Source organism: Pseudophryne corroboree, chromosome 6, assembly GCF_028390025.1.
Source record: "Pseudophryne corroboree isolate aPseCor3 chromosome 6, aPseCor3.hap2, whole genome shotgun sequence".
NCBI lineage: Eukaryota > Metazoa > Chordata > Amphibia > Anura > Myobatrachidae > Pseudophryne > Pseudophryne corroboree.
This window is the reverse complement of record NC_086449.1, coordinates 166,714,105-166,726,093: the sequence shown is the minus strand read 5'-3', so window position 1 is coordinate 166,726,093 and position 11,989 is coordinate 166,714,105. Positions and strand designations below refer to the sequence as shown.

The window sequence follows — 11,989 nt, the reverse complement described above, 5'->3', positions numbered from 1 at the left end:
TACACACATTAACATGATTGGCTAGGAGTTTCTAGAGAGACTAAACTGGAAGATGGACTAACCCAAAAGTAGCACTAGTTGACTTAATTTTAAGCAGTGTTAGCTTGACAGCAGCTTCTGTTCTATAGTCATCAGCTCTTTAGTTTCGGGGGTAATCCAACCTTTTTAATTGTTAATGATTTAAATGAATGTACATTTAAAAAAAAAAAATATATATATTCTACAGAAGTTAAAAAAATAAAATTAAAAAAAAAAAAAAAAAGGAACAAATCAGGATAGTTCATTACGAATTTCACTTTCTTTTAAATTGTTTAATTACACAGGAATATAAGATTTCCCGTTTCCACAGAACTTTTTTTTTTTTTTTGATCACAGAAGATAAAAATCCTTGAGAAATAAATCCTGTGGGGATTTTCTCCTAGGCACCTCCTTGAAGAGAAAAAAAAAAAAAAAAAACACCACAGAAACCCCCCCACAAACAAGAACAGAAAAACACGTGGTAATAGAACCATCTGAGAGACAGGTTTTCAGGTACAGGCTCAGATCATGTCACATTATTTCTGATGAATTTGAAGTTTAACCCTATGATCACTGGAGAGAATGAGTGATCAGCCGCCTTCTCAGCGGCAAACTTCAGAAGGCGGAGAAAATATGTTAAAATGGTCAAGTAAATTAATGTAAAACAAAAAGTGTGTGTGGGGGGGGGGGGGGGGAGAAGTATTTTAAACAGTGTGTACAGATTGGACAATATGAAAGTTTTTTTTTTTCATATTGAAGGTTTCAAAGAAAAAAAAATCTAAACCTTTACAAACAGCGCCACAAATTTTGTACAGTTAAACTTTATAATACATCTCAAATTATACTAGGAATGCAATCTAAAACTGCACACTACTTCAGTGAAAGAAAAAGAGACATTTTTGTGCAATTTGCTGCCCAAAATGGCAGTGATCCCTGCATTGTTTTTTGTTTTATTATTTCAAAAGGAACTTAACCCCTTTTACTGCCGAAAAGATCTGGCAAGCAAGGCTTGGCTGTCCTCGTCAAGAGAGACAGGGTTAAGTAACAGTTACATATATTTATATAAAAAAAAAAAAAATTAAAATAATGAAAAAGGAAGGCAAAAATTGGCAAACATCCAGCATCTCTAGTAATTTTTTTTTGTTTTTTTGTAGTTTGTGTTTTAACCGAGTGGATGAACATGTCATAATTAAAAAATGGTTACTTTTTGTTGTTGTTGTTTTAATAAATATACTGTATCTGACATCTGCACTGACATGATTATAGAATGGTATCAAAGTAAACAAATGGGCCAGCAGCAGAGTGCTGATGTGGGGTGGGAGTCCTTCCTCTCATTGCGTTTGGTATCCAGCCATACGGTAGCCTGTTTGGTTTGTGATCAGTGTTCCGTTCTGTCCAGGGGGAGGCTGCACGCCGTAATTTGGTCCCACCCATGCTGCTGCGGATGACGGCGTTTGACTGCAACAGAAAATACGGTAAGTAATTAATGTACATCTCAAGGTGTTGTGCTCTATGTGTCCTTTTTTTTAGCACACAGAGCACAACACCTTGAGAAAAACATCCTGCATGACGTTGAAACGTTGGTGGCAGTGATGCTTATATCATATATATATATATATATATACACACACACACACACACACACACACACACATATACACATATATTATAGTAGGATTTCTGTGCTTTCATTAGAAAGCGTCTGAGTGCTGTAGAGTGCTCATTCTAGGAGCTACACCACCAGTGGCATTAACTACAAGTATTCTATTATTTGGCCTTATGATTGTACATGATCATAAAACTCCTTGGTGACATGTAATATTCTATATTTTATAGGTATACTATAAGATAAATGCCAAATATAACTTTTATTCAAGTTAGGGAGTCGTTTAAGCATCCATTACAAGGCACATATGTAAATCTTATATACAAGAAAGGAATAGTATAGTTTCAAACTTGCGCAGTTAAAATAACAGCTGCCTTGACACAATATTAACAGGGGGGGGGGGGGGAACCAATTCCCAAATGATATGTGCAAAAATATATATACCTTTAATAGGGAAAATCACTACCCAGAGTTTCCACTGTTTTAATGGAAACTCTGGGTAGTGATTTTCCCTATTGAAGGTATATCATACATCCCTAAGAACACAGCGCCAGTGACACTATTTCATCTTTTTTTGCACACACATGTAAATCTTACCTAAATCCCTGCTGATTCCATGCTTGTCCATACACTCCATATGCAGGCACCTGCCAACCATTGGGCATATACTGGCCTATTTGCTGAGCTCCTCCATACCACTGCCCCCACTGTCCATAGGGAGGGGGGAAGCTAAGTTGGCTTTGCTGAAAGAGCAGATGAGAGGGGAAGGGGGGAGGGATACAAGCAGTCAAAACCAACATTATTCACACAACCACCAGCTAAAACAAAAGTTACGATGTGCGGAAGGGCTAATGCCTTGTTCTCAACAGGATTAGTATGTTCTTAGCTCTAGTGAGGACTTACTACAGTTAGGCAATAGAAGATCACTCAATCTTGCTGCAAAGGGGGTTAGGACTTTACAAAATCATCCCCTAGTTTTTAAGATTCTGTCATTGTTGTCATATACAAGTGAATACCACTGACAAATACACCTTTTTAATGCAGATTTTCTACTTTTACACGGTGCACTAGGATCCAATCGTTTGCACATTGCAGCTATCCAATACTTACTTACTGGTTGAAGTAGTGCTGGGGAAGGAGAGCTTCCTGTTGGTGAATACCTCAAACACCCAATAAGGAGCAAATTGTCATTTAAAGCAACTTCATAATATCACTCCTCTTCTGCAGCGCTACTACAGTGTTTGGCGACAGCATGGTGGCAAGGTGTTTTGCAAATAAATATTAAGCACATTAAGCAACACATACATATCCCAGACACAGGCATGATGGAAGATTTTCCATGCCCGATCATCACAAATCTGTCCCCACCATACACTATACAATCCAAGCCAAACCACTGTTTAAACTGGACTGGGACCCAGCCATCAGACCCTATTCAACCTTCGATTTTTGAAGGCCGACTATAGTCACTCACTACTCTTAATGGACTAATTGTGCTGTTTGGATATCGTAGTGTCAGTGGACTTTGGTTTTTATGTTGGCCATTTACTTTACGGCTACTATTGTTAAACATAAAACATTCAGGTATACTGTGCTGCATGGAGCAAACAATAAAGGAAAACTTTTAGGAAGCAAACACTGATCTGGCAAATGTTCCCTAATGACTAACAATAAGAAAATAAACATCTGTAGACTAGATGTCTACTCAGGAGTTTTACATTGTGTATAGTCAGTATAAATATCTAGAATACAAAGTTAAATCAATGCTTTATGAACAACCAGCTATTGGTTTTGCTTTAATACAGTCAGTGAGTGTAGACACTTAGCAGGGACTCATGCAGACTAGCGCGGCACATCAAATAAAGGAGTCATGTGAAGATCAGATCTGTTGACACATTAGGGCTCATCATGTGATGGGGCACTGACTGGTCATTAGTGGTATCATACCTCTTCCATATATCTTGTTGGGTGGGGAGGAGGTTGGTTATGGTTTAATATTTAATTTAAGCGGGCATCTTTATTTATCCAAACTGAATTGATGCTGAATTTCTGTTATGATTGACTTCGGTGAAAGGTCAGATTTTGCATGGTCTATGTTCCCCAGTGCACTCTTTGTGCAGGAGAAAACCTAAGCAGAGAAGGAGAAAGATACAAACAGCTTCTACAGCTTACCTGCTGAACAGTATTCAGCATGTCTGGAGTCTCCTTGCCCCAGTAACACTTTACCACGTGGCCTTCAATGGTGGTTCCATTCACGCTGACTATGGCATGAGCTGCACTTTCATGAGCACTAAACCTACAAAACAAAAATTCATTAACAAGGTAAAATATACACTGTGTTGTTTAAGTATTTTCCTAGAGCTCCATCCTTACATAGCTCCTATATCTACTGCACAGTGGTACTTATAATACAGGCTAATTATCAGCAACCACAAATTTAACTTCCCCAAATTAGTGTTATACAATCAATATAATACAGCCGAATATTGTGCAAGTAATGAATACAGTGAAAAATAAGAATTTACTCACCGGTAATTCTATTTCTCGTAGTCCGTAGTGGATGCTGGGAACTCCGTAAGGACCATGGGGAATAGCGGGCTCCGAAGGAGACTGGGCACATCTAAGAAAGAATTAGGACTACCTGGTGTGCACTGGCTCCTCCCTCTATGCCCCTCCTCCAGACCTCAGTTAGGAAACTGTGCCCGGAAGAGCTGACACAATAAGGAAAGGATTTGAAATCCCGGGTAAGACTCATACCAGCCACACCAATCACACCGTACAACTCGTGATATTATACCCAGTTAACAGTATGAATAACAACTGAGCCTCTCAACAGATGGCTCCAAACAATAACCCTTTAGTTAAGCAATAACTATATACAGGTATTGCAGACAATCCGCACTTGGGATGGGCGCCCAGCATCCACTACGGACTACGAGAAATAGAATTTCCGGTGAGTAAATTCTTATTTTCTCTGACGTCCTAGTGGATGCTGGGAACTCCATAAGGACCATGGGGATTATACCAAAGCTCCCAAACGGGCGGGAGAGTGCGGATGACTCTGCAGCACCGAATGAGCAAACTCAAGGTCCTCCTCAGCCAGGGTATCAAACTTGTAGAATTTTGCAAATGTGTTTGAACCAGACCAAGTAGCAGCTCTGCAAAGTTGTAAAGCCGAGACCCCTCGGGCAGCCGCCCAAGAAGAGCCCACTTTCCTCGTGGAATGGGCTTTTACAGATTTAGGATGCGGCAGTCCAGCCGCAGAATGTGCAAGTTGAATCGTGCTACAGATCCAGCGAGCAATAGTCTGCTGTGAAGTCAGCTTGTTGGGTGCATACAGGATAAATAGCGAATCAGTCTTCCTGACTCTAGCCGTCCTGGAAACATAGATTTTCAGGGCCCTGACTACATCTAGCAACTTGGAATCCTCCAAGTCCCGAGTAGCCGCAGGCACCACAATAGAGTGGTTCAAATGAAACGCTGATACCACCTTAGGAAGAAATTGGGGACGAGTCCTCAATTCCGCCCTATCCATATGGAAAATCAGATAAGGGCTTTTACAAGACAAAGCCGCCAATTCTGACACACGCCTGGCCGAAGCCAAGGCCAACAGCATGACCACTTTCCACGTGAGATATTTTAGCTCCACGGTTTTAAGTGGCTCAAACCAATGCGACTTTAGGAAATCCAACACCACGTTGAGATCCCAAGGTGCCACTGGAGGCACAAAAGGGGGCTGAATATGCAGCACTCCCTTAACAAAAATCTGAACATCAGGCCGTGAAGCCAGTTCTTTTTGGAAGAAAATCGACAGAGCCGAAATCTGGACCTTAATGGAACCTAATTTGAGGCCCATAATCACCCCTGACTGTAGGAAGTGCAGAAAACGACCCAGCTGAAATTCCTCCGTTGGGGCCTTCCTGGCCTCACACCACGCAACATATTTTCGCCATATGCGGTGATAATGTATTGCGGTCACATCCTTCCTAGCTTTAATCAGCGTAGGGATGACTTCCTCCGGAATGCCCTTTTCCTGCAGGATCCGGTGTTCAACCGCCATGCCGTCAAACGTAGTCGCGGTAAGTCTTGGAACAGACAGGGCCCCTGCTGCAGCAGGTCCTGTCTGAGCGGCAGAGGCCATGGGTCCTCTGAGATCATTTCTTGAAGTTCTGGGTACCAAGCTCTTCTTGGCCAATCCGGAACAATGATTATAAGTATTACTCTTCTCCTTCTTATTCTCCTCAGTACCTTGGGTATGAGAGGAAGAGGAGGGAACACATAAACCGACTGGTACACCCACGGTGTCACTAGAGCGTCCACAGCTATCGCCTGAGGGTCCCTTGACCTGGCACAATATCTTTTTAGCTTTTTATTGAGGCGGGACGCCATCATGTCCACCTGTGGTCGTTCCCACCGGTGTACAATCAGCTTGAAGACTTCTGGATGAAGTCCCCACTCTCCCGGGTGGAGGTTGTGTCTGCTGAGGAAGTCTGCTTCCCAGTTTTCCACTCCCGGAATGAACACTGCTGACAGTGCCATCACGTGATTCTCCGCCCATCGAAGAATCCTTGTGGCTTCTGCCATTGCTATCCTGCTTCTTGTGCCGCCATGTCGATTTACATGGGCGACAGCCGTGATGTTGTCTGACTGAATCAGCACCGGTTGTTTTTGAAGCAGGGATTCTGGTTTACTCAGGGCATTGTAAATGACTCCTAGTTCCAGAATATTTATATGCAAGGAAGTTTTTGTCCTTGGACGTTTTCTTCCCTGAGTGACTGCCCCCCACCCTCGGAGGCTTGCATTCGTGGTCACCAGGACCCAGTCCTGTATGCCGAATCTGCGGCCTTCACGAAGATGAGCACTCTGCAGCCACCACAGCAGACACACCCTGGCCCTTGGTGACAGGGTGATCCACCGATGCATCTGAAGATGCGATTCGGACCACTTGTCCAAGAAATCCCACTGGAAGATCGTCGCATGGAACCTGCCAAAGGGAAACGCTTCGTAAGAGCTACCATCTTTCCCAGGATTCGCGTGCAGTGATGCACAGACACCTGTTTTGGTTGCAGGAGGTCCCTGACCAGAGATAATTCCTGGGCCTTCTCCTCCGGGAGAAAAACCTTCTTCTGTTCTGTGTCCAGAATCATACCCAGGAACAGCAGACGCGTCGCGGGAATCAGCTGCGACTTTGGGATATTCAGGATCCAGCCGTGCTGATGCAGCACTTCCTGAGATAGTGCTATGCTGACTAGCAACTGCTCCTTGGACCTCGCCTTTTCAGGAGATCGTCCAAGTACGGGATAATTATAACTCCCTTCTTTCTAAGGAGTATCATCATTTTAGCCATTACCTTGGTAAATACCCTCGGTGCAGTGGACAGACCAAACGGCAACGTCTGGCATTGGTAATGACAGTCCTGTACCACAAACCTGAGGTACTCCTGGTGAGGTGGGTACATGGGGACACCCTCTTCCAGGCTTGTATAACCACCCTGGGCGATTCCATCTTGAACTTCCTTATATAAATGTTCAAGAATTTTAAATTTAGGATGGGTCTCACCGAACCATCTGGTTTCGGTACCACAACATTGTGGAATAGTAACCCCGCCCCTGTTGAAGGGGGGGGGGGGGGGGGGGGAGGGTACCTTGATTATCACCTGCTGGAAGTACAGCTTGTGAATAGCGTCCAGTACTACCTCCCTTTCTTTGGGAGCAGCCGGCAAGGCAGATTTGAGGTAACGGCGAGGGGGAGTGGCCTCTAACTCCAGCTTGTATCCCTGAGATACCACTTGTAGAACCCAGGGATCTACCTGTGAGCGAACCCACTGGTCGCTGAAGTTCCGGAGACGCGCCCCCACCGCACCTGGCTCCGCCTGTGGAGCCCCAGCGTCATGCGGTGGACTTTAGAGGAAGCGGGGGAGGATTTTGGTTCCAGGGAACTGGCTGTCTGGTGCAGCTTTTTCCCTCTTCCCCTGCCTCTGACCCGCTTGCCTTTTCGTGGCCGAAAGGACTGTACCTGATGATACGGTGCTTTCTTCGGCTGTGAGGAAACCTTAGGTAAAAATGTCGACTTCCCAGCTGTTGCTGTGGATACTAGGTCCGAGAGACCCTCCCCAAACAATTCCTCACTCTTATAAGGCAAAACCTCCATGTGCATTTTAGAATCAGCATCACCTGTCCACTGCCGAGTCCATAATACTCTTCTGGCAGAAATGGACATTGCATTAATTTTAGATGCCAGCCGGCAAATATCCCTCTGTGCATCTCTCATATATAAGACCACGTCTTTAAAATGCTCTATGGTTAGCAAAATAGTATCCCTGTCTAGTATCCATATTATCTGACAGGGTATCGGACAAAGCTGCTGCAGCACTACACACTGAAGCAATTGCAGGTCTCAGTATAATACCTGAGTGTGTATATACAGACTTCAGGATAGCTTCCTGCCTTTTATCAGCAGGCTCCTTTAAGGCGGCCGTATCCTGAGACGGCAGTGCCACCTTTTTTGCCAAGCGTGTGAGCGCCTTCTCCACCCTAGGGGACGTCTCCCAACGCAACCTGTCCTTTGGCGGGACAGGGTACGCCATCAGTAACGTTTTAGAAATTACTATTTTCTTATCGGGGGAACCCCACTTCACACACTTTATTCAATTCATCTGATGGGGGAAGAACCACTGGATGCTTTTTCTCCCCAACTATAATACCCTTTTTTGTGGTAACTGGGTTAATGTCAGAAATGTGCAACACATTTTTCATTGCCGTAATCATACAACGGATGGCCCTTGTGGATTTTACATTTGTCTCATCGTCGTCTACACTGGAGTCAGACTCCGTGTCGACATCTGTGTCTGCCATCTGAGGTAGCGGGCGTTTTTGAGCCCCTGATGGCTTTTGAGACGCCTGGGCAGGCACGAGCTGAGAAGCCGGCTGTCCCACTGCTGTACGTCATCTAGCCTTTTTATGTAAAGGAGTTGACACTGTCGGTTAATACCTTCCACATATCCACCCACTCTGGTGTCGACCCAGCAGGGGGTGACATCACACTTATCGGCACCTGCTCCGCCTCCATATAATCTTCCTCATCAATCATGTCGACACAGCCGTACCGACACACGCACACACACAGTGAATGCTCTGACTGAGGACAGGACCCCACAAAGTCCTTTGGGGAGACAGAGAGAGAGTATGCCAGCACACACCAGAGCGCTATATAATGCAGGGATTCACACTACACAAAGTGATTTTCCCCTATAGCTGCTATAAATATACAGTTTGCGCCTATATTTTGTGCCCCCCCTCTCTTTTTCACCCTATTGAGCCTGGAAACTGCAGGGGAGAGCCTGGGGAGCGTCCCTCCAGCGGAGCTGTGAGAGGAAATGGCGCCAGTGTGCTGAGGGAGATAGCCCCGCCCCCTTCTCGGCGGACTTCTCCCGCTTTTTTAAGGATATTTTTGGCAGGGGATTTTACACATATATAGTCTTACTGACTATATTATGTGTTTTATGCCAATATAAGGTACTCTTATTGCAGCCCAGGGCGCCCCCCCCCCCCAGCGCCCTGCACCCATCAGTGACCGGAGTGTGTGGTGTGCAGTGGGAGCAATGGCGCACAGCTGCAGTGCTGTGCGCTACCTTAATGAAGACCGGAGTCTTCAGCCGCCGATTTCCTGGACGTTCTTCTTGCTTCTGGCTCTGCAAGGGGGACGGCGGCGCAGCTCCGGGACCGGACGACCGAGGCTGGGCCTGTGTTCGATCCCTCTGGAGCTAATGGTGTCCAGTAGCCTAGAAGCCCAAGCTAGCTGCAAGCAGGTAGGTTTGCTTCTCTCCCCTAAGTCCCTCGTAGCAGTGAGTCTGTTGCCAGCAGATCTCACTGAAAATAAAAAACCTAAATATATACTTTCTTTTCTAGGAGCTCAGGAGAGCCCCTAGTGTGCAACCAGCTCGGCCGGGCACAGAATTCTAACCGAGGACTGGAGGAGGGGCATAGAGGGAGGAGCCAGTGCACACCAGGTAGTCCTAATTCTTTCTTAGATTTGCCCAGTCTCCTTCGGAGCCCGCTATTCCCCATGGTCCTTACGGAGTTCCCAGCATCCACTAGGACGTCAGAGAAATATGTATGTTTGTTCTTCATAGGGACCTACATGGCTTGATGGGTCTGGACCAATCTTGGTAAACATAATATCCATCATCCAACTTAAAATACTGGCATGGTTTCAACTAAAAATCATCCTTGAGGGCCAGAGCCACATTTTAAATGTAAAACTCATTGGTTTGTTTGTCTGGTTATGCATTTAGACATCCCTGCACCGATTGGGATGAAACCAACGTGAGGTGGTCTAGTTGGATCCTGGCCAGATTTTAAGGGGGTTAGGGTCCCAAGTCAGACCTCCAGTTGGTATACGCTGGCTAGAACTTTGACCTGGGGAGCCTGTTCTGGTCCCGTCACTAGATGGATTTGTAAGAATACTTCAAAGTGGTAACAATGGACCATAGAAGACATACTAGAGTGTTGGGGTCCCTGTCAGACCTCCAATTGGTGTACCTGGCCAGAACTGTGACCCAGGGAGCCTGTTCTGGGCCTTCCACTGGAAGGATTTTGATGAAAACTTTAATGAACTGTTATAACCGATAGAAATAAATATAATTCAATAGGGCCAATTCAATTGTGGCACGCCACCTGCTGGCAGTCTATCAGAGCTATCCAATTGTTTCTCCGTTAGATGCCCATTACCTGTGGCACACACTTTTTCGTAGCCTCAGAAGATGCGTATTCCATAAGGGATATTGGGGAAATCTAGTACGATGGAGTATAGATGGGGTCCAAAGGAACCAGTGCACTTTAAATTTCTTCAACTGGGTGTGCTGGCTCTTCCCCTCTATGCCCCCTAACACAGGCAGTTATAGGTAAAAACGTGCCCGAAGGAGAAAGGACATATATGAGAGAAGGAAATATGAACAAAGAGTGGTGTGATTTAGAAACCAGCATAGCACTAACATACAACGACCAGCAACGACTGGTAACAGCAGCAACAGCTGAACAGGTAACCACATAAAAGAGAACCTGCAGAAAAGTCAACACACTGAGGCGGGCGCCCAATATCCCTTATGGACTACGAGAAAAGGATTTACCGGTAGGTAATTAAAATCCTATTTTCTCTTGCATAAGGGATATTGGGGAAAATAAGAATTTACTTACCGATAATTCTATTTCTCGGAGTCCGTAGTGGATGCTGGGGTTCCTGAAAGGACCATGGGGAAAAGCGGCTCCGCAGGAGACAGGGCACAAAAAGTAAAGCTTTAGGATCAGGTGGTGTGCACTGGCTCCTCCCCCTATGACCCTCCTCCAAGCCAGTTAGGTACTGTGCCCGGACGAGCGTACACAATAAAGGGAGGAATTTTGAATCCCGGGTAAGACTCATACCAGCCACACCAATCACACCGTACAACTTGTGATCTAAACCCAGTTAACAGTATGATAACAGCGGAGCCTCTGAAAAGATGGCTCACAACAATAATAACCCGATTTTTGTAACTATGTACAAGTATTGCAGATAATCCGCACTTGGGATGGGCGCCCAGCATCCACTACGGACTCCGAGAAATAGAATTATCGGTAAGTAAATTCTTATTTTCTCTATCGTCCTAGTGGATGCTGGGGTTCCTGAAAGGACCATGGGGATTATACCAAAGCTCCCAAACGGGCGGGAGAGTGCGGATGACTCTGCAGCACCGAATGAGAGAACTCCAGGTCCTCTTTTGCCAGGATATCAAATTTGTAGAATTTTACAAACGTGTTCTCCCCTGACCACGTAGCTGCTCGGCAGAGTTGTAATGCCGAGACCTCTCGGGCAGCCGCCCAAGATAAGCCCACCTTCCTTGTGAAATGGGCCTTAACCGATTTAGACTGTGGCAGGCCTGCCTCAGAATGTGCAAGTTGAATTGTGTTACAAATCCAACGAGCAATCGCCTGCTTAGAAGCAGGCGCACCCAACTTGTTGGGTGCATACAGTATAAACAGCGAGTCAGATTTTCTGACTCCAGCTGTCCTGGAACATATTTTCAGGGCCCTGACAACTCCTAGCAACTTGGAGTCCTCCAAGTCCCTAGTAGGTGCAAGGCACCACAATAAGCTGGTTCAGGTGAAACACTGACACCACCTTAGGGAGAGAACTGGGGACGAGTCCGCAGCTCTGCCCTGTCCGAATGGACAAACAGATATGGGCTTTTTGAGAAAAAACCACCAATTTGACACTCGCCTGGTCCAGGCCAGGGCCAAGAGCATGGTCACTTTTTATGTGAGATGCTTCAAATCCACATATTTGACTGGTTTTAAACCAATGTGATTTGAGGAATCCCAGAACTACGTT

The 11,989-nt window shown here is 45.4% G+C and overlaps 1 protein-coding gene across 2 annotated transcripts in view; it reads right to left on the bottom strand.

The window, feature by feature from the left end:
• Positions 1–296: 296 nt before the first annotated feature.
• TIA1 (TIA1 cytotoxic granule associated RNA binding protein) overlaps positions 297–11,989 on the bottom strand; it is a 250,165-nt gene continuing 238,472 nt past the window's right edge. For both annotated transcript variants that reach the window (XM_063932088.1, XM_063932089.1), the window contains 3 exons: positions 3,797–3,920; positions 2,222–2,367; positions 297–1,476 (listed from right to left, as the gene is read on the bottom strand). In XM_063932088.1, coding sequence (XP_063788158.1) covers positions 1,350–1,476; positions 2,222–2,367; positions 3,797–3,920 — 397 coding nt within the window. In that variant the 3' untranslated portion in view covers positions 297–1,349. The remainder of the gene's footprint in view (positions 1,477–2,221; positions 2,368–3,796; positions 3,921–11,989) is intronic.